The 26,435-nt window shown below is 39.0% G+C and overlaps 3 protein-coding genes across 4 annotated transcripts; all 3 read left to right on the top strand.

The window, feature by feature from the left end:
* Nucleotides 1–472: 472 nt before the first annotated feature.
* LOC139137437 (uncharacterized) lies at nucleotides 473–5,296 on the top strand. The gene is made up of 4 exons (XM_070705534.1): nucleotides 473–1,057; nucleotides 2,399–2,659; nucleotides 3,414–3,664; nucleotides 4,008–5,296. Exons 1-4 carry the CDS (start codon nucleotides 552–554, stop codon nucleotides 4,781–4,783), a joined length of 1,794 nt encoding a protein of 597 aa, XP_070561635.1. The 5' UTR covers nucleotides 473–551; the 3' UTR covers nucleotides 4,784–5,296.
* A 1,907-nt stretch (nucleotides 5,297–7,203) lies between these two features.
* Nucleotides 7,204–26,129, top strand: LOC139137436 (uncharacterized). Of its 2 annotated transcripts, none has more exons than XM_070705532.1 (4): nucleotides 7,204–7,786; nucleotides 8,807–9,067; nucleotides 9,814–10,064; nucleotides 24,439–26,129. In XM_070705532.1, exons 1-4 carry the CDS (start codon nucleotides 7,281–7,283, stop codon nucleotides 25,206–25,208), a joined length of 1,788 nt encoding a protein of 595 aa, XP_070561633.1. In that variant the 5' UTR covers nucleotides 7,204–7,280; the 3' UTR covers nucleotides 25,209–26,129. The 2 variants fall into 2 exon arrangements, with proteins under 2 accessions (XP_070561633.1, XP_070561634.1); XM_070705533.1 differs by lacking the exon at nucleotides 24,439–26,129 and adding an exon at nucleotides 11,255–12,899 and having other exon boundaries at nucleotides 7,214–7,786.
* LOC139137433 (uncharacterized) lies at nucleotides 14,688–19,626 on the top strand. The gene is made up of 4 exons (XM_070705529.1): nucleotides 14,688–15,261; nucleotides 16,391–16,651; nucleotides 17,386–17,636; nucleotides 18,515–19,626. The coding sequence occupies exons 1-4, from the start codon at nucleotides 14,756–14,758 to the stop codon at nucleotides 19,312–19,314; spliced, it is 1,818 nt and encodes a 605-aa protein (XP_070561630.1). The 5' UTR covers nucleotides 14,688–14,755; the 3' UTR covers nucleotides 19,315–19,626.
* Nucleotides 26,130–26,435: the final 306 nt, after the last annotated feature.

Here is a 26,435-nt window from a genome sequence, read left to right as displayed (position 1 = left end):
ATGCCATGCGCGCTTTATGTTTTGAAATGTAGTGGTAAAAATCACTGGAGCGCGAGTTAGAAACAGCAACATTGTTGACAGTTTCCACAGCTACAACTTAATTTCGGTGATGACGTTAAAATAACATGTTATAACATGTTATTTGCATAACAAAATGACATATTACTATGACGCGAGTGTTGACATATTGATACCAGGTACGTGTCAGCATTTTGTTGACAATAAAAATGTTTACAATATGTGATTGAAAATTAAACGATGCATACTTATTGGCAATAATGAAAGCGCTGATGATGAGATTTCACTTCAATATCGATTATTGTAAAGTTCGCATGAAGCAACAAGCAAATGAACGTTGTGTATACATAGATGGGGTGTATGTATTGGTATAATTGTATCCATACGTGAAGGAATGATAAGTATGTTAGGATATACAAACATGACCCGAGATAAGTTCAAATAGTGACGCAATATTACACTTCGTTGGGTAGTTCACTCCAGTCTACCCTTGAAGCGCATCTACATCTGAAGGACGGCATCGAATTTTCGTCATGTCGAGGAAAATCTCTGTCCGCCAGTTATGCTTTACAGTTCTGACATTACTTTCCCTGCGTGCATGGGAATGTTCAGCTTTGACAGATGAAGAATTGGAAGCGCTCGACGTATTTGTCAATGCCACCATGACCTGCAAAAACGTTCCCGGTCTAACGCTGTCCATGGTGAAAGATGGACAGACAGTTGTCGCTAAGGGCTACGGTGTCAGCGATATGGACAAAGGAACACCAGTTACTGAACACACACTATTTAACATGGCATCGCTTTCCAAGTCATTCACGGCCAGTCTAATGGCTAAGATACTTAGCAAGCACCAAGACATCTCCTGGTCGACGCCATACAACGAGTATATATCCGACATTGCCATCAATCATGGAGACGACTATCGCAACACCCAGACCACGATGTATGACCTCTTATCGCATAAAGTGTGCACTGCAGAAGACACTTTGTATTTGTTTATGGGAGGCTTTGTCAACGTAGACAGGTCTGACTATGTCAAGTAAGTTACAAACAGCCCATATTCAGACTGACAAAATGAAAGAAACTGACGAACGATAAACCGATGACTTTGACTTTATTTCCGTATTGCATCTCGCCTTTAGATTTGGCAGTGAGTGGAAATTGTAGGCCATGAGCATTTAGTTATAAAAACATTGGTATTTTCAATTTTCAGGTAAAATCACCATAACTTACTTCACTCATTCATTCATTCACTCAAAATATGTAAAACATACTATACTGTATTTTGACTGCACTTTTCAAACACCTGTGACTAGCAAACGTTCTTGTGAAGGAGAACGCGCCTCGGGGACAGATATTCAGACTCCCAAACTTTTACAATTCTTTTCTGATCTACCACTTGTGGGGGCTCATTTTAAAGCTCTTGGAGAAAGAAAAACTTTTACCGTCTTAGTTTTTCGAAAATCCAAAATTTAATTTTCCCGATAGAGCTAACACGGGGATGGCGGCCATTTTGAATTTCAAATGTCGCCAAAATGGTTGGCAATTTGTTTCGTTTGTTCCAAACTTTGCACAGCGATCCCCGATTTTTATTGTTGATTTGGTAAGAGAATGGTTGAAAGTTTCAGTTAGGAAATTTTGAGCAAAAGTTCAAGTCTTTTACTTTCGAGACGCATGCTACCTTAAGTCCATTTGCTCATATTAATCTCAGTTACTGCCCTACTCCGCAAAGGAAGCTAAGAAATCTCACAGGTTACATTGAATCAGTGAATGCTTCGATCAAGTTAAAAGTAAAGGTCGAACGTTTGTATCGGCTTTTCATCACATACCCCTAAAATTGACCAGTCTTAATGTGAAAGCTTTTCTCTGATTATATGATATTTGACCAGGATAGTTTTCAACTTCCAAGTTTTGCTTAAAAAAGCTTTGCCAGTTATAACCAATTCATGTGCGATAAAAAGGCACTTTACACTTTAAAACAGTTGAGTAAGGTTCTAGAGCTTAAGATACATATTAGGTATGCGCTGTAAAATGGCTTTATTTCATATTATAAATTTAAGGCTTCTATCGTTATATTCCATTTAATTGTAAACCGAGTATAATGGGCAGTGAGTGAAAGTACAATATTTACACTGAAAGGGGCAACTCCTACAAAGCTACATTATATGTGCTAATGTGGATATTTAGCGAATGCAAAGGGGCTCACGATCATATGCAAATGAGTCGATCACCTGACAGTCATATTGTATTCATATGACTAGTTAGTGGAACGAGTCCTACAATCTGCCAATCAGGTATCATTCTATATCCTCAGGTATTTTAAATCAAAGCCGATTTAAATATCAGTAACTATCATATACTTGTGAATTTGTTGTATCAGGCATCGCCAATACTTGGGCGAGATTTGTCCGTTCAGAAGCAAATACTCCTACCTGAATACCATGTACGCCGTGGCTGGTGAAATAGCTGAAGAACTCGAAGGTGACACGTTTGAGAACCTGATCAGAGAGCACATATATGATCCGCTTGGAATGACGTCATCAGGATTTGTGCATTTGGACTGGGACCATGAAGATTTCTCCGAATCCTACATATGGATGCCTGACCAGTATTGGCATCATTTTAACAAGTCAACTTATGTGTGAGTATTTGCAATATTCATGGGGCAGTATAATTTATCATCTGTAAAACACGCTTTCTTTTATTCGGAACCATTATGCAAAGCTCGTATAATCTGTCAAAATCAACGATTACCAACTAACAATTGAAGAACTATTTTAAATCGTTCGCTGATATTCCATGTCGGGAAGTTCTGATGAATGTTTACCTTAGTTAGCCACCCCCCTTCAATTGCATACATCAACAGCACTTAACCCGTGAGTATACAGTTCTACATCAGTGACTTGAAGAGAGTAATAAGCTGTATGTGTTATTGAAATGCTATATGTAGGAGTTGTATTACCAGTATTCAACGTTTTTGAAAAAAATGTTGCGTCACCAAATTTTTTCAACGGGATTCTTTTTGGAACAAACAGCACACTTTCTGATTACGACTCCACAATGTGTGCAAGCAGTACGAACTCACAGACGAAGGTGTTTGGTTCTGTGTCAAGACACGTCGGGCGTACACCGAAATACTTGGATCACTGAGTAATGCTCCTTACAGAAGCATGTTGTTTGGTCAAATGAACAGCCTTCCATTAATAGCTGTTGCATGTAGGCAGTTTTGTACATAATTTATGCTCTAATTTCATAAGTACTTTAAGATTGCAATGTAGTACACAGAAAGTTGGACATGAATCAACAAGTGGTGTATGGTGTTTAATCCGATCGATGGAGTCTATCAAAGGGCAAAAAATAGCTATTACCTCATATCTACCTCTCTTTCTGAACAGCATAACCAATGCTATGGTAGCGGCTGGAGGAATTACATCTAATGCCGTAGACATGGCAAAGTACATGAACTTCATATTGAGTGGAGGAAAGAACGAGTCCGGCGCACAGCTGGTAGATGAGAATTATCTCCGAGAGACACTGCGCCCTCAAACTGCGAAACACAATCCCTACATCCAATCAAGACCGACATTTCCAGTGGACGAATCATCACACAGCTATGCTTTAGGCTGGAGTAACTTTATGTACAGAGGTATAAATAAAATCGCAACGTATGTTGTGACTCGTATTCATGATTTTTTTCTGTCGCATTCGAATTCGCAGCCTGCCATACTCTCTTATCTAGCAACGACGTAAGCGATTAACCTCACCTGGCTTCAACATGACTTCTCAAAAAAGGTGGTTCAACACACATTAGAATACTGCACACTGCACCAATCAAGAATAAGCTCAACAATTGCATAACATGCATAGCTGGAAAGTTGGTAGAAAGATTTGTAAAATCTCCCATATACGCATTTTAAATCAATAATACGACACGTCGATATTGAATATCTTAAATTTAAGCATTGATGCAGAATTGTCTTTCCTTTCAGGATATGAGAAAAATTTTCATCGTGGAAGTTTCCAAGCATTTGGTTCACGTCTTGCTGTTTACCCAGAAGTAAACGTTGGTGTTTTCATTGGTGCAAACGGTCCGTATGATGGCAACGATCACGCTGCGATGCAAAGAATTGAAGCCTTTGCCACTGACCTCTTACTCGGTGAAGAACCCTGGTTGAACACTACTACTGCGTGTACTTTTCCAGAACCATGGCAACCGAGCCCCGAGGGAAACAGAGAAAATGAAAAGAAAGTAAATAAGATGAAATTTCACAAAGTTCATACCACTCACCCTCTTGATGATTACGTAGGTGTGTATGGTCATAAGGCGTTGGGTAATTGCAGTATTTGGCATGAAGATGGATCTGAAAATCTTCGTTATCGCTATGGAGAGTACGGACTGGGAGAATTTATACCCTCACCAGAAGAGAATATGTTCGTTGTCACCATGGAAGGACAAATGGCCTGGTATCTGGAGACATACAGAGGCGAGATTCCACTCGTTGCTCGGTTCCGGTCGTCAGAGGGCGACATCATCGACGAACTGGTACTGCTGTACACCCCTGCCATGCCGATGCATGTTTTCAGGAGAGGTGAATTAATGCATGACCCACCAACGCCAAAACCAACAGTACCCCCTGTTGAAGACTGCAGTTCCATCGTTAGACAATCCCCTTTGATGTATGCCTTGTCAGCTATCATAGCAATATCGTGCTTGATGCGGGAAAATTTACTTGTACCTCGGAATGACCGACCTGGTATTAATTAACACAGAAAGATCTACGTATACTTTAACATTTTATCTACAGATAAAGTACTTTCTCGATGATATTTCCTTCTAATTAAGTTAAATGAGTGACGTCAACACTTTCTTTCTGCACTTTACAAAAAAAATCAAATCTTTTTTAGTCTTTAAAAATCTTTTCATGATTGAGTAAAATATTTAGTTATCAGAAGAATGAAAGAGATGGATTGAAGGTAAAACTGAGCTGAACAAGAAGTGGGTGTTTTGTTTAGAAAACAATAATTTATTTAGCTTTTTATTTGTTTTACAAGTTATTTTTTCTTAACTCGCGTTATGCATAACTCTTTTCGTAAAACGTCGGTGTGAAGTGAATTAGAGGAAGTGGGAGTAAAGATAAGGCTTCAATATAAAACAAAATTCGATGCAACTTGTCTTTCCTCATCAACGAACGCATTCTACAAATCAGTTTTCAAATTTGTTTCATGTCAAATGTTGTCTTTTTCTTCACAAATGCAAAAGATGTATACAGAAGAAATAATCAATCAAAATAAAAATCGGAATGGTAACCCTACTTGCCAAGGCCGCAACCAGTAACACGTTAGCTCAATTTTGATATTTACACGTAAATGACCATCATTGCCCAGAAGGTAAGTTAAGAACATCTCTCTCTCTCCGAGTATGGCCAAAGTAGCGGATTTCCTGTCGAAGGATGGAGAGTTCTAGACACAAAACATGGATAAACGGGCTTCATTCCCTTTGGATAATAGAAACAAGTCCTTACACCGGAAAAGTGAACGTTACAGTAGCAAAAATATTATATATAATTATATGTGTATAAGTATTCTCTAATCAAGTGATACAATACTATATGCAGCACAAAACCTACTTGTGAATTTGGCGTGCAATCGAGCAGATCACGTTCAAGAAAGCAAGAGCTTACAAAGTGTTTCGCGATATCCGAGCTACTTTTGCAAAGCATTTCATTACATAGCTGCAGTCTTCTTAGATTATTTGTAAAGCGATATCACTAAACTTTCTACCTTACAACAATCTACATACATTTTAAACAAAAAAAAACAACAACAACATGTTTGAGTGCCCCAAGATATGCCTGAAGAAGTGCCATCAGGTATTCGTGTTGAGCATTGGGTGTGCATGAGAATTGTCACTGCAATGAAAGCACGTTCACCTTGACAATACATAGGGGTACTATCTCAGTTACATGTACATTCGTTTGACAGCAGAGTGTACTTAAGATATTTGGACTATTAATACGCCTTGCGAAATACTAATGAACGGAGTAGCGTATACTCTTGGTGTAAAATGGATGGCTGAGTTTCAAGACTTAATTTCCATGACATTTATGACGTCTTTTTTCTACTTATTCACATTCTGTGAGCAAAGCTGAACTGTCAGTCATTTGGCATATTTCATGGTGCAAAAGAATATGTAATTTCTGACGTGAAGTATCCCAGGAACACTAGAAAACATCGCATCTTCAAAATATCGATAGAATGGACGCTAGATGTAGTCCCAAGTTCGATTGTCACCGCTCGTAGATGTTCCAGCGATACTACAAAAACATTTAAAATTAGCTGTACTTCTGAAGACTTACGCCATTCGGGAGAGCTGACACCAAAAAGAATGTGCATGATAGAACACACACAACTTTGCTGTCAACGGCTGTGGGATAATGGAATTCGTGTACAGTTGTAGATATAAATGCTAGAAACGATAAACGCACAGCATTCCAATGTTGGCAAACAACTGTTAAAGCCAGGTCAAGCTTTTGACGGTCATAGGACATGAAAATATATCGTGGTTGTCAGTTAAAAGGTGTCATGTTAGAAAATTGATAACGTTTGAGAGTCTACACGGGCTGATGCGCATGCGTTTATACGTGCATTTGAATCTGTGGTCATTCTTCGTAAAAAGGCATGATCAAAACAATGTCACACCAATCCTAAGTTTTGTTTCATAAGGCTTCGTTCGACTCTTTCAACCCGCATGTGTTCGGTTGATGGTTCACGTTCTAATGAAAAACGCAGTAACATTAATTCTCACTGATCCTCCAATATGTAATATTTATCTTCGCATCCTCAAGAATTTTGACAAGTTTAACTATCAATTATTCCTAAAAGGTCAATGTGCTACGATTGTAAAACTCCTAAGACTATGGAAATAGTGAGCATTTCGATAACAAAAGATTTGGCCATTGCGTTATTATTTCCATCTTATCTGCAAAGAAAACAGTCATACTGACAGTGACTGAAGTGCTGATTATCTGAAGTCACTTGAAACTGATAATTGTGAAGTTTGGCGCAAAATATGAGTCAACTTTGTTGGGATGGGTTTGTATGTACTGCTTCGGGGTAAAGGTCCTTTATCTATGTAATGATGAACCAATGACGTTGGCAGGGAGCTAAAACAAACGTGTACAAGGACATCAGTTCTGGTATAATATTATCAGTACCCTACGAGTTCTCGCAACCTGAAAATAGGACACCATCAAATTGTCATCATGTCGAGGAAACTCTCTGTCAGTCAGTTATGCTTTACCATTCTGACATTACTTTCCTTGTGTGCCTTGGAATGTTCAGCTTTGACTGATGAAGAATTAGAAGCCCTTGACGAGTTCGTCGATGCCGCCATGACCTGCAAAAACGTTCCCGGTCTGACGTTGGCCATGGTGAAAGATGGACAGACAGTTGTCGCTAAGGGCTACGGTGTCAGCGATATGGACAAAGGAACACCAGTTACTGAACACACACTATTTAACATTGCATCGTGTTCCAAATCCTTCACGGCCAGTCTAATGGCTAAGATACTTAGCAAGCACCAAGACATCTCCTGGTCGACGCCATACAACGAGTATATATCCGACATTGCTATCAATCATGGGGACGACTATCGCAACACCCAGACCACGATGTATGACCTCTTATCACATAGAGTGTGCATGGCAGATGATGTTTTGTATTTGTTGATGGGTGGGTTTGTCAACGTAGATAGGTCTGACTATGTCAGGTAAGTTACAAACAACCCATATTCAGAATGACACAATGAAAAGAATCTGACGAACAATAAAGCGATGACTTTGACTTTATTTCATTATTTCATCTCGCCTTCGACTTGGCACTGAGTTGAAGTGGTAGACAATGAGCATTTAGTTATCAAAATATTGGTGTCTTCAGATTTCTGGTAAATCACCGTTACCTTCAATTCATTCACTCAGAAGATGTGAAACATACTAAGAAATATATTTGACGGCGATTTTTACTTGCAAACGTACTTATTAAGTCTGTTTTCACATATCAATATCAGTGACTGTCCTACTTAGCAAACGAGATAAGAAATGTCACAGATTGCATTGTAACAGTGAATGTTTGGAGCAGTTTAAAAGGTCAGCATATTTTGTAATATTTAATCACAATACACTATTCCTCAGTTATTATAAAGTATAAATGTAAAAGTTTTTCTCAGTTTATATTATATTTGACCAGAATAGTTGTTAACTTCTGAGTTTGTAGGAAAATCAAGTTTGCCAGTCATAACCAATTGTGAGAAAAATATTTTACGCTAGAAATCATCCCATTTAATTACAAATCAAGTATGATGAAAAATGAATGAAAGTTCAAACAATATTTGCACTGATAAGAGTGCCACAACTCCGAGATAGATTCACTGTGTGTTCTAATGAGGATATTTAGCAAATACAAATAAGGTTATTAGTGCAAGATGTGAGGTATATTAGTATTCATTTTTTGCGAATTATATTAATGAGCATTGTTTTGGTACTGAAATTTTATGCAAATAATTCTTTATCAATGTAGAATATTCATGCACCTCGCATCTTGCATTGTTCTGGTCTAATAATCGTGTCAATTGCGTTGATCACCTGACAGTCACATCGTATTCACGTGACTAGCTAGTGGGAAGAGTCTCACTATCCGCCAATCAGGTATCATTCTACATCGCGAGGTATTATACATCAAAGCTAATTTAAATATCAGTAAATATCATATTTTTCTGAATTTGTTGCATCAGGCATCGCCAGTACTTGGATGAGATTTGTCCGTTCAGGAGCAAATACTCCTACCTTAATACCATGTACGCCGTGGCTGGTGAAATAGCTGAAGAACTCGAAGGTGACACGTTTGAGGACCTGATCCGAGAGCACATATATGACCCGCTGGGAATGACGTCATCAGGATTTGTGAACTTGGACTGGGACGATGAAAATTATTCCGAATCCTATGTATGGATGCCTGACCAGTACTGGCATCATTTTAACAAGTCAACTTATGTGTGAGTATTTGCAATATTCACTGAGTCACTCTAATCACGCTTTCTGTTAGTCAGCACCATTATGCAACGCCTCGTATAATCTGCAACAACGAGCGGTCACCAGTTACTAATTGAAGAAATGTTTTTTTAATCATTCGTTCAGGCTCCATGTCGGGAAGTTCTCATAGAAGCTGACTTCAGTTTGGAACAATGCACTTCAATAGCATATTGTCACACCCAGAGCACTTAATTCATGAATGTCGCCTATATTAACCTGGAAGAAATTTTAGCTTCACTTGGTTGTTTGAATGCTGTTATGTAGTTGAATTACGTGTATTCAATGTTGTTGAAAAATGTTGCACTACCAAATTTTACAGCAGGTTCTTTTTGGAATACACAGCGCACTTTTGATTGTGACTCCACAATGTGTACGAGTAGTACAAAGTAGCTGACAAACTCATAGCCAACGGTGTTTGTTTCTGTGTCAAAACAAGTCAGATATACACCGCAACACTGGGATCACAGTTTTGCGTCCTTACAGGAGCATGTTCGATCAAATAAAGGGTCTCCCATTAATGTAATTTGCCAGTAAGCAGTTTTGTACGTAGTGCGCTAATTTTATAACCACTTTAAGACTGCAATATACATCGACTGTTCCACATGAATTAACATGTGGCATACGGTGTTTAATCCGATCGTTGGAGTCTCTGAAAAAACAAAAGAGTGTCTGAGCTACTACCTTATATCTGCCTCTGTTTTCTGAACAGTATGACTCATGCCCAGGTGGCGGCTGGAGGAATTATGTCTAACGCCGTGGACATGGCAAAGTACATGAACTTCATATTGAGTGGAGGAAAGGACGAGTCCGGCGAACAGGTGGTAGATGAGAGTTATCTCCGAGAGACACTGCGCCCTCAAACTGCGAAACACAATCCCTACATCCAATCAAGACCGACGTTTCCAGTGGACGAATCATCATATAGCTATGCTTTAGGCTGGGATAACTATATGTACAGAGGTACGAATAAAATTGCAACGTATTTTGATTGTTTGATTCCAATTCAGGATTACTTCCCGTCTAGCAAAGACATTTAGATATTATTCCCTAATATTTTTCTTCGTTCAGCGAAGGAAAATACTCGTGACGTAATGACCGTGTCACCACTCGTCTTCGACTCGTGGTGACACGGTCATTACGTCACTCGTATTTTCCTTCGCTGAACGAAGAAAAATATTAGGGAATGATATACTTATCACATGCACAAGCCAAGAATTCGTTATTTTTTGCAAAATAAAATAAGTATTCCATGACGATTTCGCGTTTAAACTTTTGAACTACTTTAGGAATAAATATCAGTACGCCGTACACAAGTTGTCAATCATTTCCGTCGTCCGTCGTATGCGTATGCGTATGCGTTAGCGCTCACGTTCGTTCGCGTGTGGAGCAAATGACAGCTCTCGGTCTACACGTAGGCTACCTTCCGCAAAGTCATACTCTATTTCAAAGATAGCATAGTCCTAGAAATTTATCACAGACGAAGATACGCTATTTTTCGGGAACAAATATCGACTGAATCTCGACGGCGCGAACACTGTAAGCGTCGCGCCTGACCCTGTTTGCAATGCGTACGGAACCCACGGTATACGCGACCAGCTTCGAGTTCGTTGTTTCCTCAAATTATTCACGTAATTCCTTCGGAATATACAGGCGATGCACTCTTGTGTTTACATTGTTCGGATTAGTTATGTCGTAGTCTGTGAAAATATCGACTTTTGATCGTGGGAGAAACATCGGCCGCCATGTTGTTTGTTTACATATTTACGAGCACACCGAAGATCGACAGAAAAAAAGGTCCGACGCACCAAAATTGATGACATAGACGTGGGTTGTCGTGACGTAGAACGACGAGAGAATAAATCCCTTATTTTTTGTTCGGAGACGACAAACTTGGCTTGTGCATGTGATAATGGCGATTAACCTCACGTAGCTTCACCCTCACTTCTCAAAAGTGGTGGTTTATGACACATTAGAATACTGCACACTGCACAATCATCAATTAGCCCAACACTTGCTTAACATGCATAGCTGGAAAGTTGGCATAAAGATCTGTAAAATCACCCCTCCACGCCATTTAAATCAATAATAGAACACGTCGACATTTACTATCTGAAATTTAAGCATTTATGCAGAATTTTATCTCTTTTCAGGATATGTGAAAAACTTTCATGCAGGAAGTTTCCCAGCATTTGGTTCACGACTTGCTGTTTACCCAGAAGTAAACGTTGGTGTTTTCATTGGTGCAAACGGTCCGTATGATGGTGACGATCACGCTGCGATGCAAAGAATTGAAGCCTTCGCCACTGACCTCTTACTCGGTGAAGAACCCTGGTTGAACGCTACTACTGCATGCACTTTCCCGGAACCATGGCAACCGAGCTCTGAAGGAAACAGAGAAAATGAAAAGAAAGTAAATAAGATTCAAATTCACAGAATTAATATCGCTCGCCCTCTTGATGATTATGTCGGTGTATATGGTCACAAGGCTTTGGGTAATTGCACTATATGGCATGAAGATAGATCTGAAAATCTTCGTTATCGCTATGGAGAGTACGGCCTGGGAGAGCTTATACCGTCACCAGAAGAGGATGTGTTTGTAATCACCATGGTAGGACCAATGGCCTGGTATCTGGATACATACACCGGCGAAATTCCACTCGTTGCTCGATTCTGGTCGTCAGAGGGCGACATCATCGACGAACTTGTACTGCCGTACGTCCCTGTCATGCCGATGCATGTTTTCAGGCGAGGTGAATTAATGCATGCCCCACCAACGCCGAAACCAACAGTGCCCCCTGTTGAAGACTGCGGTTCTGTCGTTGGGCAGTCCCCTTTGACTTATGCCTTATTAGCTATCATGACAATGGTTTGCACGATGCGGGGAAATTTAGTCGTACCTCGGAATGACTAACCCGTAATGAATTGTCACACGAAGACCTTTTGTCAGATAAAATTCTTCCTCGATGATACTTTTCTAATATTTCCTTTTAATTGAGCTAAATGAATGACGTCAACACTTCTTTTCGAAACATCACAAAAATATCAAATCGTTTTCACTCTTTAAAAACCTTTTCATGATTCAGTAAATCAGAAGAATGAAAAAGATGAATTCAAAGTAAAACTAGGGAGCTGAACATACGGTTGAAGATGCAACATTCATGTGAATGTATTTCTTTTAAAACTTCATGTATCTTTACATCATGCTGAACTCTTTTCTTAAGACGGGAAAGTGAATTTAGAGGAAATGAGAGTTAAGATAAAGCGCTAATGTAAAACAAATTCAACGCAACTTATCCTTTCGCTGGATCAGACCCTTTCTACAACTCATTTTCGCATTTGTTTCATTTTATAAAGTTATTGTCATTTTCTTCACAAATGTATAAGATGTAGAACAAAGTATGTAAGACGAAAGACTGATGACCAAAAGTAAAAGTTGGCATCGCAATCCTACTTGCTATAAGTAACTAAGGTTTGGGTAACCAGTAACATCATGACCGGACAACAACAGACAACAGTCAAAAGACTTACAAAATAATGCATAATTTAGCGTTACTCCACTCGGATAGAAAAATCACATGTTGGTCGCAGTCATCGCGATTTTCCTGTTAAAAGCTGTACACAAGCCCCATTTTGATATTCACACAAAAGGTACGATAAAAGGGTGACTAGTTCGAGACCCGGGTGTGGCCAGAGAAGTCGATTAACTGTCGAATGATGGGGAGTTCGAGACACAAAACAGGGGTAAACTGGCTTCACGCCCATGGGATAATAGAAATAAAGTCTTTACGCCGGAATGATAAATGTTATTGTAGTAAAAAATCTATCTATCTATCTATCTATCTATCTATCTATCTATCTATCTATCTATCTATCTATCTATCTATCTTTCTAATCAAGGTAATCCTGCAAAAAAGCTACATGGAGGGTTAGCGGTCAAACGAACTGTTTTCAAGATTGTGAATTTCGACCACGATTGCTAAAAATTCCTCATGAATACAGCATTGCAAATCTGGCCACAATTACAAGTATCTTAAGCTTATGAACCTTCAAAGTAAATATTAGTCAGATTGCAACCGAACAGATAACGTTAGAAAAAGCAGAAGTTTACAGAGAAAGTGGTTTGCGATTGTACTTACCTCTCCAAGACATTTCATTACATGGCTGTCCTAGTTTTCGTGGATTATCTGTAAACTCTCTCACTAAGTTTCTGTTCCTTCAACATTTCACATAAAATCAACGTATACGCTGTAAAAGTTATTTGAGGGCGCCAAGATATGCCTGGAGTTTATTAAGTGTCCGAGTTGAGCATCGCATATACATGAGATTTTGTTACTGTAATGGAAGCACCTTTAAATGGACAATGCATAGGAGTGCTTTTTAAGTTATGTTCATTTGACAGCAGATTAAACGTAATGTTATTTTGGCATATTAATACGCCGTGCGATAAACTACATCACAGTGTTATGTATACACTGGTGTATAGTGGATAGATGATTTTCAAAACTTAAACTCAATTTCTATGACTTTTTATGATCACTTCTTTCCATGACTTATTGCTAGTCTGGGAGCAAAGCTGTATCCACTCATTTGGCACATTTCATGGTAGAGAAGAATATTAAATTTCTGATGTGAAGGATCCCAGGAACACTAAAAATGTTTCATCTCCAAAATATTGATTAAATGTACACTAGGTGTAGCCATAAAGTCCATAGTCACCACTCGTAGATGTTCCAGTCATACTACGAAAACATTTAATGTTAGCTCTACTTTTTGAGGCATTTGCCATTTAAGAGAGCCAACACCCAAAAGAATGATCAATATAGAACACAGACAACTTTGCTGTCAACGACTATGGGAAGATGGAATCCATGTAGAAATAAATGTTAGGAACGATATACGCACAGCATTCCAATATTGCCGAACAACTGTTAAGGCCAGGTTAATGCTTTTACAGTTATAGGTCATGAAATAATATCGTGGTCGTCATAAAATCGGTCTTGCTGGATAACGTATGAGATTCCTCACATGCTGGTCGTATGCGTTTGTACGTGCGTACATGTCTGTGCACATTCAGGCATGGTGAAAGTAAAGTCACACCAATCCTAACCTTTGTTTCATAAGGCTTCGTTCGACTCCATCAACTCATATGTGGTCGGTTCAAAGTTCACATTCTAATAAAAAAACAGCAACATAAACTATTACCGATTGTCAAGTATGTAATATCGATATAAATCATAGACAGAGTTGTATTCATAAAAGGTTAAAGTGCTACGCATGTAAAACTCGTAAAACAATGGAAATAGTGAGCATTTCCGGTACCAAAGCCATTCCGTTTTATTTCCAGCTGAACTACCAAAAGCACAGTCTTACTGACAATGATTGAAATGCTGATTAACTGAAATCACTTCAAACTAATAATTGTGAAGTTCCGTGCAAGAAATGAGTCAACTGGGTGGGGACGGTTTAATTTTGCATATACTGCTTACTGATAAAGGTCATTGTATCTGTGGCATAGTGAACCGGTGACGATTGCAGGGAGATAAAAATATAGGTATGTATGGATATAAATTCTTGTGTGATATCAGTACCTGACAAGTTCTCGCAACCACTGAGCACTATATCTACGTCTGAAGGACAACATAATTTTCATCATGTCGGAGAAAATCTCTGTCCATCAGTTATGCTTTACCATTCTGACATTACTTTCCTTGTGTGCATGGGAATGTTCAGCGTTGACTGATGAAGAACTGGAAGCGCTCGACGAATTCGTCGATGCCGCCATGACCTGCAAAAACGTTCCCGGTCTGACGCTGTCCATGGTGAAAGATGGACAGACAGTTGTCGCCAAGGGCTACGGTGTCAGCGATATGGACAAAGGAACACCAGTTACTGAACACACACTATTTAACATGGCATCGCTTTCCAAGTCATTCACGGCCAGTCTAATGGCTAAGATATTTAGCAAGCACCAAGACATCTCCTGGTCGACGCCATACAACGAGTATATATCCGACATTGCTATCAATCATGGGGACGACTATCGCAACACCCAGACCACGATGTATGACCTCTTATCGCATAGAGTGTGCATGGCAGATGATGCTTTGTATTTGTTGCTGGGTGGATTCGTTAACGTAGACAGGTCTGACTATGTCAGGTAAGTTACAAACAGTCCATATTCAGAATGACACAATGAAAGAAACTGAAGAACGATAGACCAATGATATTGACTTTATTTGCGTATTGTATCTCACCTTAGACTTGGCACTTAGTGGAAGTTATAGACCATGAACATTTAGAGGAGGCACCGTGGGGCATTGGTTAGGGTACCAGACTCACTATTGGAGGATGGTGAGTTCGAGACTAGTTAGGTCCAGAGTAACGCATCCACTGTTGAAGGATGATTGAGTTCGAGACCCTGGTACGGTGTTGTGCCCTTGAGTAAGGCACTTTACTTCTCATTGCTCCGGTGGGTACCTCATCCAGTAATTGGGTTCGCCTGTTGGATGAGTAATAAAATAAACATAAAATATCATTGGGATTTTTGAAATTTCGGGTTTCGGAGTTGGAGCCCTCGTATCAGTCCAAATGTTGTTTGTACTTTCATTCATTTTTCATTATACTTGCTTTATAATAAAACCGAATGATTTCTCCTCTAAAATGTTTTCCACTCAATTGGTTAAGACCGGCAAAGGTTTTCCTACAAAACTCAGAAGTTAATGACTATTCTGGTCAAATACAATATAATCTGAGAAAAACTTTTACAATGATACTTTTTAATAATTGAGCTATAGTCGATTGTGATTAAAAATGACATTAACATTATGACCTTTAAAGCTAATCCAAACATTCACTGGTACAATGCAATCTGTGAGATTTCTTCTCTCGTTTACTAAGTAGGACAGTCACTGATATTGATATGTGCAAACACTAACAAGAACATTTCCAAGTCAAAATCGCCGTCAAAATACGTTTATTAGTATTCGTTAATGCGAATTATATTAATGAGCATTCAATTTCGGTATTGGAATTTTATGCTAATGATTCTTTATCAATGGAATATTCATGTGCTTCGCATCTTGAATTGTACTGGTATAACAATTAAGGTTAATAATCACGTGCAAATGAGTTAATCACATGACAGCCACATTGTATTCACGTGACAAGCTAGTGGGAAGAGTCTAACTTCCCGCCAATCAGGTAACATTCTACATCGCAAGGTATTGTATATCAAAGCCAATTTAAATATCAGTAACTGTCATATTTTTCTAAATTTGTTGAATCAGGCACCGCCAATACTTGAGTGAGATTTGTCCGTTTAGGAGCAAATACTCCTACCTGAATACCATGTACGCCGTGGCTGGTGAAATTGCTGAAGTACTTGAAGGTGACACGTTTGAGAACCTGATCCGAGAGAACATATATGATCCGCTGGGAATGACGTCGTCAGGATTTGCGAACTTGGACTGGGACGATGAAAATTATTCCGAATCCTATGTATGGATGCCTGACCAGTACTGGCATCATTTTAACAAGTCAACTAATGTGTGAGTATTTGCAGTATAACGGAGTCACCCTTATCAAGCTTTCTTTTATTCAGCACCATTATGGAACGCTCATATTATCTGTAACAACGAACGGTCATCAATTCCTAATTGAAAAATATTTTTTTTAATCATTCGTTTAGGCTCCATGTCGGGAAGTTCTCATAGAGGCTGACTTCAGTTTTTGAAAATACACTTCAATAGCATATTTTCACACCCAGAGCACTTAATCCATGAATTTCGCCTATATTAACCTGGAAGAAATATTAGCTGCACTTGTTGTTTGAATGCTGTTGTGCAGTTGCATTACTTGTATTAAATGTTGTTGAAAAGTGTTCCACTACCAAATTTTACAGCAGGTTGTTTTTGGAATACACGGCACACTTTTCGATTATTACACCACAATGTGTGCGAGCAGTACAAACCATAGACAACGGTGTTTGTTTCTGTGTCAAAACAAGTCAGATGTACACCGAAATACTGGGATCACAGAGTTTTGCTCCTTAAAGGAGCATGTTTGATCAAATGAAGGGTCTTCAATTAATGTCATTTGCATGTATGTAGTTTTGTACGTAATGCGCTAATTTTATAACCACTTCAAGATTGCAGTATATACCGACAGTTCCAAATGAAATAACATGTGGCACTGTACGTTGTGGCATACGATCGTTGGAGTCTCTGAGAAAGCAAAAGAGTGTCTGAGCTACTACGTCATATCTACCTCTTTTTCTGAACAGTATGATCCATGCCCAGGTGGCGGCTGGAGGAATTATATCAAACGCCGTAGATATGGCAAAGTACATGAACTTCGTATTGAGTGGAGGAAAGGACGAGTCCGGCGAACAGGTGGTAGATGAGAGCTATCTCCGAGAGACACTGCGCCCTCAAACTGCGATACACAATCCCTACATCCAATCAAGACCGACATTTCCAGTCGACGAATCATCATATAGCTATGCCTTGGGCTGGAATAACGTTATGTACAGAGGTACAAATAAAATTGCAACGTACGATGATTATTAAGTGATTCGAATTCAGGATTTTTTTCTGTCGTATTCGAATTCGCAGCCCACATACTCTCTTATCCAGCAAAGACGTTAGCGATTAACCTCACCTGGCTTAACACTAACTTCTCAAAAAGGGTGGTTCAACATACATTAAATACAGCACACTGAACCAATCAACAATTAGCTCAACACATGCTTAAGGTAGTATGCGCCTCGAAAGTGAAATACTTAAACTTTTGCTCAGACTTACCTCAAGGAATCTTTCAACAATTCTTTTTTCAAAATCAAGAATAAAATTCGGGGGTCATCGTGCAAATTTTGGTACTGGAGAATCAAATAACCAAAGATTTATGGATATTTAAAATTCAAACTGGCCGCCTTGAGTCTTACGGTAGAACGCGCCTCGGCGACAGCTATTCGGACTCTCAAACTTAGACAATTCTTTTCTGATATACCACATGTGGGGGTTCATTTTAAAAGTCTTGGTGTAAGAAAACTTTTCACCGGCTTAGTTTTTCGAAATTCGAATTTTTTTATTTTTCTCCATAGAGTTAACATTTTGAATTTCGAATATCGGTAAATCTTGGGTAATTTGTTTCTCTAGTACCAAATTTGCACGGTGACCCCATTTTTATTCTTGATTTTGAAAGAGAATGGTTGAAAGGTTCCTTGAGGAAAGTTTGAGCAAAAGTTTAAGTCTTTCACTTTCGAGGCGCATACTACCTTAACATGCATGGCTGGAAAGTTGGCAGAAAGATTTGTAAAATCACCCCTCAACCCAGTTTTAATCGGTTATACAACACATCGATATTTTCTATCTTAAATTTAAACGTTTATGCAGAATTGTCTTTCCTTTCAGGATATGTGAAATATTTTCACCGAGGAAGTTTCCCAGCATTTGGTTCACGTCTTGCTGTTTACCCAGAAGTAAACGTTGGTGTTTTCATTGGTGCAAACGGTCCGTATGATGGCAACGATCAAGCTGCGATGCAAAGAATTGAAGCCTTTGCCACTGACCTCTTACTAGGTGAAGAACCCTGGTTGAACACTACTACTGCTTGTACTTTTCCAGAACCATGGCAACCGAGCTCTGACGGGGTTTTCGCTTCTTTTACATTGAAAAATGACAAAAGAAATGGGGAAAATGAAAAGAAAGTAAATAAAATCAAAATTCATAAAGTTCATACCGCTCGTCCTCTTGATGATTACGTAGGTGTGTATGGTCATAAGGCTTTCGGTAATTGCACTATATGGCAGGAAGATGGATCTGAAAATCTTCGTTATCGCTATGGAGAGTACGGCCTTGGAGAGCTTATACCGTCACTACAAGAGGATGACGTTTTTGTTATCACCATGGTGGGACCAATGGCCTGGTTTCTGGAGACATACACTGGTGAGATTCCACTCGTTGCACGCTTTGGGTCGTCAGAGGGCGACATTATCGACGAACTGGTACTGCTGTACGCCCCCGGCATGCCGATGCATGTTTTCAGGAGAGGTGAATTAATGCATGGCCCACCAATGCCAAAACCAACAGTGCCCCCTGTTGAAGACTGCGGTTCTGTCGTTGGACACTCCCCTTTGATGTATGCCTTGTTAGCTATCATAACAGTAGTGTGCACGATGTGGGGAAATTTAGTCGTACCTCAGAATGACTAACCCAGCATGTATTATCTATCACATGAAAACCTTTCGTCAGATAAAGTACTTCCTTGACGGTACTTTTCTAATATTTCCTTGTAATTAAGTTAAATGAATGATGCCAACACTTTCTTTCGAAACCTTACAAAAACATCAAATCTTTTTCACTCTTTTAAAACCTTTACATGATTCCTTCAGTAAAATATTTTCTTCTCAGAAGAATGAAAAAGATGGATTCAAGTAAAACTAGGGAGCTGAACATACAGTCGAAGATGCAACATTCATGTGAATGTATTTCTTTTAAAATTTCATGTTTCTTCGCATCATGCTAATTACAAGAAAGGCTTTTAACCAAAAGTAAAAGTCGGCTTCGTAATCCTACTTGCTAAGTAAGTAATGTCGGGGTAAACCGGACCGGACAATAACAGACAACAGTCAAAAGACTTACAAAATAAAGAATTGGCGTATAGAAAAACCACACATGGGTCGCAGTCATTGCGATTTTCCTGTTAAAAGCTACACATAGGCCCCATTTCGATACTCACACACAAAATAGCCATTCTGTCCCGGTAGGTACGATGAAAGGGTGACTAGTTCGAGACCCGGATGTGGCGAGAGAAGCGGATTAACTGTCGAATGATGTGGAGCTCGAGCCACAAAACAGGGGTAAACTGGCTTCATGTCCGTTGGATAATAGAAATACATTCTTTGCACCGGAATTGTAAATGTTATTCTACAAAAAAATCTATCTATCTATCTATCTATCTATCTATCTATCTATCTATCTATCTATCTATCTATCTATCTATCTCTATCTCTCTCTATCTCTCTCTCTCTCTCTATCTATCTATCTATCTATCTATCTATCTATCTATCTATCTATCTTTCTTTCTTTCTTTCTTTCTTTCTTTTCTTCTTTCTTTCTTTTCTTTCTTTCTTTCTTTCTTTCTTTCTAATCAAGGTAATCCTGCACAAAAGCTACATGGAGTGTTAGCGGTCAAAGGAACTGTTTTCAAGATTGTTAATTTTGACCACGTTTGCTAAAATTCCTCATAAATACACACAGCATTGCAAATCTTGCCAAAATTACAAGTATCTTAAGCTTATGAAGTTTAAAATTAAGTACCAGTCAGATTGCAACCGAACAGATAACGTTAGAAAAAGCAGAAGTTTACAGAGAAAGTACTTCGCGATATACCTAGCTACCGCTCCAAGGCATTTCATTACATGGCTGTCCGAGTTTTCGTGGATTATCTGTAAGCTCTCTCACTAAGTTTCTGTTCCTTCAACATTCCACATAAAATCAACATATACACTGTAAATGTTATGATATGCCTGAAGTTTATTAAGTGTCCGAGTTGAGCATCGCATATACATGAGATTTTGTTACTGTAATGGAAGCACCTTTAAATGGACAATGCATAGGAGTGCTTTTTAAGTTATGTTCATTTGACAGCAGATTAAACGTAATGTTATTTTGGCACATTAATACGCCGAGCGAAAAAGTGCATCACAATGGTATGTATACACTGCTGTATGGTGGAAAGTTGAGTTTCAAACCTAATGTTTATGACTTTTAATGATCACTTCTTTCTATGGCTTATTCCTTGTCTGGGAGCAAAGCTGTACTCACTCATTTGGCACATTTCATGGTAGAGGAGAATATTAAAATTCTTATGTAAAGGATCCCAGGAACACTAAAAATGTTTCATCTCCAAAATATTGATAACATGGACACTATGTGTAGCCACAGATTCATAGTCACCACTCATAGATGTTCCCTCATACTACGAAAACATGTAATGCTAGCTCTACCTTTTGAGGCATACGCCATTTAAGAGAGCCAACACCCAAAAGAATGATCAATATAGAACACAGATAACTTTGCTGTCAACGACTACGGGACGATGGAATCCATATAGAAATAAATGTTAGCAACGATAAACGCACAGCATTCCAATGTTGCTAAACAACCGTTAGAGCCAGGTTAATGCTTTAACAGTTAGAGGTCACGAAGAATATTGTGGTCGTCATAAAATCGGTCTTGCTGGATAACGTTTGAGATTCCTCACATGCTGGTGCTTATGCGTTTGTTCGTGCGTACATGTGTGCATATTCATCGGAAAAGGGCATGGTGAAAGTAAAGTCACACCAGTCCTAGCTTTTGTTTCATAGGCTTCGTTTGACACTTTCAACCCGTATGTGCTCGGTTCATGGTTCACGTTCTAATAAAAAAACAGCAACGTAAAATATTACTGTGTTATGATATCAATCTGACGTTGGATAAGGGCTGTGGGTATTTCAAAATTCAAGCCAAATTCTAACTTCCACATACATAAGATTCCCCATGCTGGTGATAAACGACGCTGACGCAACAGCCCACACCAATTAAGTATTCATAACATGGCTGGCGCAAACGTGCGGGTGTAAACAATAGGTTAAAATAAGAATAAAAGGGACTGAGAATCTACGTTTTGAGGAGGACCGACGTTGGAGGATGAACGTTTGGAGAGGATCGACGTTGGAAGAGAACCCTTGACGACCTGAAGACCACGCAGAACGAGACAACTGCTCGGCGCTCCTCTCCTCCACGGTTTAGACATCTTGCTTCCCGCTACCCCCGCACTATTTTGCCAACTAGGCCATTTGTAGGCAGTAGTTTACGTAAGTGTTCGAGTTAGCTTATTTTATAGAATTTCACACATTTAATTTGCACCGAAAATTCACAGTGTTAAGGGACCGTCTCAGATGGTCGCAGAAGTTCAAGAAACGAAATTCTTCGTTTAGATCAAAACCCCCTCCCCCTCCCCCTAAACGAAACTTCAAAAGTGCGAAAATGTTCATGTCTGCCTGAGAGTGCAATGTTGCATTTTGCTATAGCTACTAAGACGTATTCCCCTTGCCACATTACAATTAAAGTAATCGATCAGATTTGAGTACTAACAGGGCATTTTACCGCATAAAAGTTTCATTTTATTTTACTTTCCCTTTTGCGTCTCTTGTACTGTTCTTTGTCTTTGTGAACACGCAATTTGTATTGGGGGGCGGTAAATAAGCGAGAAAACTTTGACAAGAGGGCCCAGGCATGTTCAATCATATTAAAACGACTATGACCAGGTGCAAAAACAAGTGAGAATAAAAGACATCTAGTGGTTAGAGCAGACGCTTATAAATAGCACATTTAAAAAAAATGATACTTTTTGTCTTTGTATAATTTGCTGAATGAATGTTTAGGATACAACGTTCCTATCGGTAAATTGTGTTGGGGCACAAACGAGATGGAAACAGTTACAAATTTGTTGGCACGAGTGTGCAGTGTGTCTTTAATTTAAAAAAAACAAACGAAAACTTGTGATCACAAAATAAAAGTGCGGAAGTGAAGTTCACTAAATGAATGGAGGTCAAAACCCCTTCCCCCCTAAACGAATAAATTTCGCTTTTTGAACTTCTGCGCCAATCTGAGACGGTCCCTAAGTTCGTGTCGATCTATGCGGATGTCAGCACGATTCTGTGTAGGTACGTCTCAGCTTAGTCTTAGCCAAGCGAGTTAGCTCTAGCAAGTGAGTGAAGTCCCCCATTATAATCCCCCGCTCAACCCCCCCCCCCCCTCCCCGCGTTACATGGTAGAGAACCCGGGTAAAATTTGGTTCTTGAAATGCTGAAGTACTTGAAGGTGACACGTTTGAGAACCTGATCCGAGAGAACATATATGATCCGCTGGGAATGACGTCGTCAGGATTTGCGAACTTGGACTGGGACGATGAAAATTATTCCGAATCCTATGTATGGATGCCTGACCAGTACTGGCATCATTTTAACAAGTCAACTAATGTGTGAGTATTTGCAGTATAACGGAGTCACCCTTATCAAGCTTTCTTTTATTCAGCACCATTATGCAATGCTCAAATAATCTGCAACAACGAGCGACCATTCATTATTCATTGATGAAATGTGTTTTTTAATCATTCGTTTAGGCTCCATGTCGGGTTCTCATAGCTGTCAGTTTTGAAAATAAACTTAAATAGCATATTTTCACACCCAGAGCACTTAATCCATGAATTTCGCCTATATTAACCTGGAAGAAATATTAGCTGCACTTGTTGTTTGAATGCTGTTGTGCAGTTGCATTACTTGTATTAAATGTTGTTGAAAAGTGTTCCACTACCAAATTTTACAGCAGGTTGTTTTTGGAATACACGGCACATTTTTCGATTATTACACCACAATGTGTGCGAGCAGTACAAACTAGCTGACAAACTCATAGACAACGGTGTTTGTTTCTGTGTCAAAACAAGTCAGATGTACACCGAAATACTGGGATCACAGAGTTTTGCTCCTTAAAGGAGCATGTTTGATCAAATGAAGGGTCTTCAATTAATGTCATTTGCATGTAGGTAGTTTTGTATGTATTTTATAACCACTTCAAGACTGCAGTATACATCGACAGCTCCACATGAATTAACATGTGGCATACGGTGTGGCATACGATCGTTGGAGTCTCTGAGAAAGCAAAAGAGTGTCTGAGCTACTACGTCATATCTACCTCTTTTTCTGAACAGTATGATCCATGCCCAGGTGGCGGCTGGAGGGATTATGTCCAACGCCGTAGACATGGCAAAGTACATGAACTTCATACTGAGTGGAGGAAAGGACGAGTCCGGCGAACAGGTGGTAGATGAGAGTTATCTCCGAGAGACACTGCGCCCTCAAACTGCGCTACACAATCCCTACATCCAATCAAGACCGACATTTCCAGTGGGCGAATCATCATATAGCTATGCCTTAGGCTGGAATAACAATATGAACAGAGGTACAAATTCAATTGCAATGTATGATGATTATTAATTTTTTTCTGTCGTATTCGAATCGCAGCCTATCATACTTTCTTATCCAGCAAAGACGTTAGCGAATAACCTCACCTAGCTTAACCCTGACTTCTCAAAAAGGGTGCTTCAACATACATTAAATACAGCACACTGCACCAATCAACAATTAGCTTTACCTTGCTTAACATGCATAGCTGGAAAGTTGGCAGGAAGATTTGTAATATCACCCCTCAACGCAGTTTAAATCAGTGATACAACACATCGATATTTAGTATCTTAAATTTAAACATTTATGCAGAATTGTATCTCTTTTCAGGATATGTGAAAAACTTTCATTCTGGTAATTTCCCGGCATTTGGTTCACGACTTGCTGTTTACCCAGAAGTAAACGTTGGTGTTTTCATTGGTGCAAACGGTCCTTATGATGGCAACGATCACGCTGCCATGCAAAGAATTGAAGCCTTCGCCACTGACCTCTTACTCGGTGAAGAACCCTGGTTGAACACTACTACTGCGTGTACTTTTCCAGAACCACGGCAACCGAGCTCTGACGGAGTTTTCGCACCTTTTACATCGAAAAGAGACAAAAGAAATGGGGAGAATGAAAAGAAAGTAAATGAAATCAAAATTCACAATGTTCATACTGCTCGCCCTCTTGATGATTACGTAGGCGTGTATGGTCATAAGGCGTTGGGTAATTGCAGTATTTGGCATGAAGATGCATCTAAAAATCTTCGTTATCGCTATGGAGAGTACGGCCTAGGAGAGCTTATACCGTCACTACAAGCAGATGTGTTTGTTATCACCATGGTGGGACCAATGACCTGGTTTCTGGAGATATACACCGGCGAGATTCCACTCGTTGCACGCTTCGGGTCGTCGAAGGGCGACACTATCGACGAACTGGTACTGCCGTACGCCCCTGTCATGCCGATGCATGTTTTCAGGAGAGGTGAATTAATGCATGACCCACCCACGCCAAAACCAACAGTGCCCCTTGTTGAAGACTGCGCTTCTGTTGCTGGGCAGTCCCCTTTGATTTATGTCCTGTTAGCTATTATATCGATAGTGTGCACTACGCGGTGAAATTTAGTCGTACCTCACAATGATTAACCCGTTTACACGTTACTTGAACTTTTTTCTACAGATAAAATACTTTCTCGATTGTACTTTTCCGATACCAAATGGATGTCGTAGACACTTTCTTTCAACTCATGCAGCCCATCTCTTTACTCTTAAAAATCTTTTAGTGATTAAGTAAAATATTTTGTTATCTGAAGAATGGACGGGATGGGTTGAAGGTATGAATAGGCTGAACATGCTGTCATGTGATTTTGTTTGTTTTACTAGTTAATGTTTCCTTGCGTTGTTCACGCTCTTTTAATATAACGGGGAAGTAAATTACGGAAGTGGGAGTAAAGATAAGGATAAAATGTAAAACAAAATTCGACCCAACTTATCTATTCGCTTGAATGAACGCATTCTACAAGTCAGTTTTCACATTTGTCTTAAGTTATCAAGTAACTTTAATTTTCTTTACAATAAATATGATAACCAAATATAAAGATCGGCTTGTCATCCCACTTGTGGAGTAACCAAGTTTTGCGTAGCAGGCAAGACCATGATTCGACCTTTTACAGATTACTTTAGTACAACAACATACAAAAATAAAAAGACTTACGATTCTGGTCGGATAGAAAAACGATCTGTGCGTTACAGTCATCGCTATTTTTCTCATAAAGGCTGCATGCACATTAGTCAAATGATGTTCACATAAAATGGGGCATCGTGGCCCTTTAGACATGATAGGCGCGGAACAAAAGAAGCATAGTAACGGAAGTATTCGAAGATAAGATAAGTTGAACCATTCGTCTGATGATCGTTACAGAGGACAAATGTAGCGTAAAACTCTGAGTAACACCTGAGTCCTGTTTTCCACTAGTTATCAAATTTTACCATAAATCGCAGTGCCATACAGGTATTGAGCAATGTTTTACACCGTGAAGGTTTCCGAACTATTATATAGATATATATATATATATATATATATATATATATATATATATATATATATATATATATATATATATATATATATATATATATATATATATATATATATATATATATATATATAGGCCATATATATATATATATATATATATATATATATATATATATATATATATATATATATATATATATATATATATATATATATATATATATATCAGGGATGATGTCCTTCGTGAGTAATTACCAAGGCAACCATATGTGTGTTTTCAGTTATGCATGTAGACTATGAGCCAGACC

The sequence above is a fragment of the Ptychodera flava genome, chromosome 7 (assembly GCF_041260155.1).
Source record: "Ptychodera flava strain L36383 chromosome 7, AS_Pfla_20210202, whole genome shotgun sequence".
Classification (NCBI taxonomy): Eukaryota; Metazoa; Hemichordata; class Enteropneusta; family Ptychoderidae; genus Ptychodera; species Ptychodera flava.
Note: the sequence above shows the minus strand (reverse complement) of the source record. Positions and strands in the feature narration are given on the sequence as shown.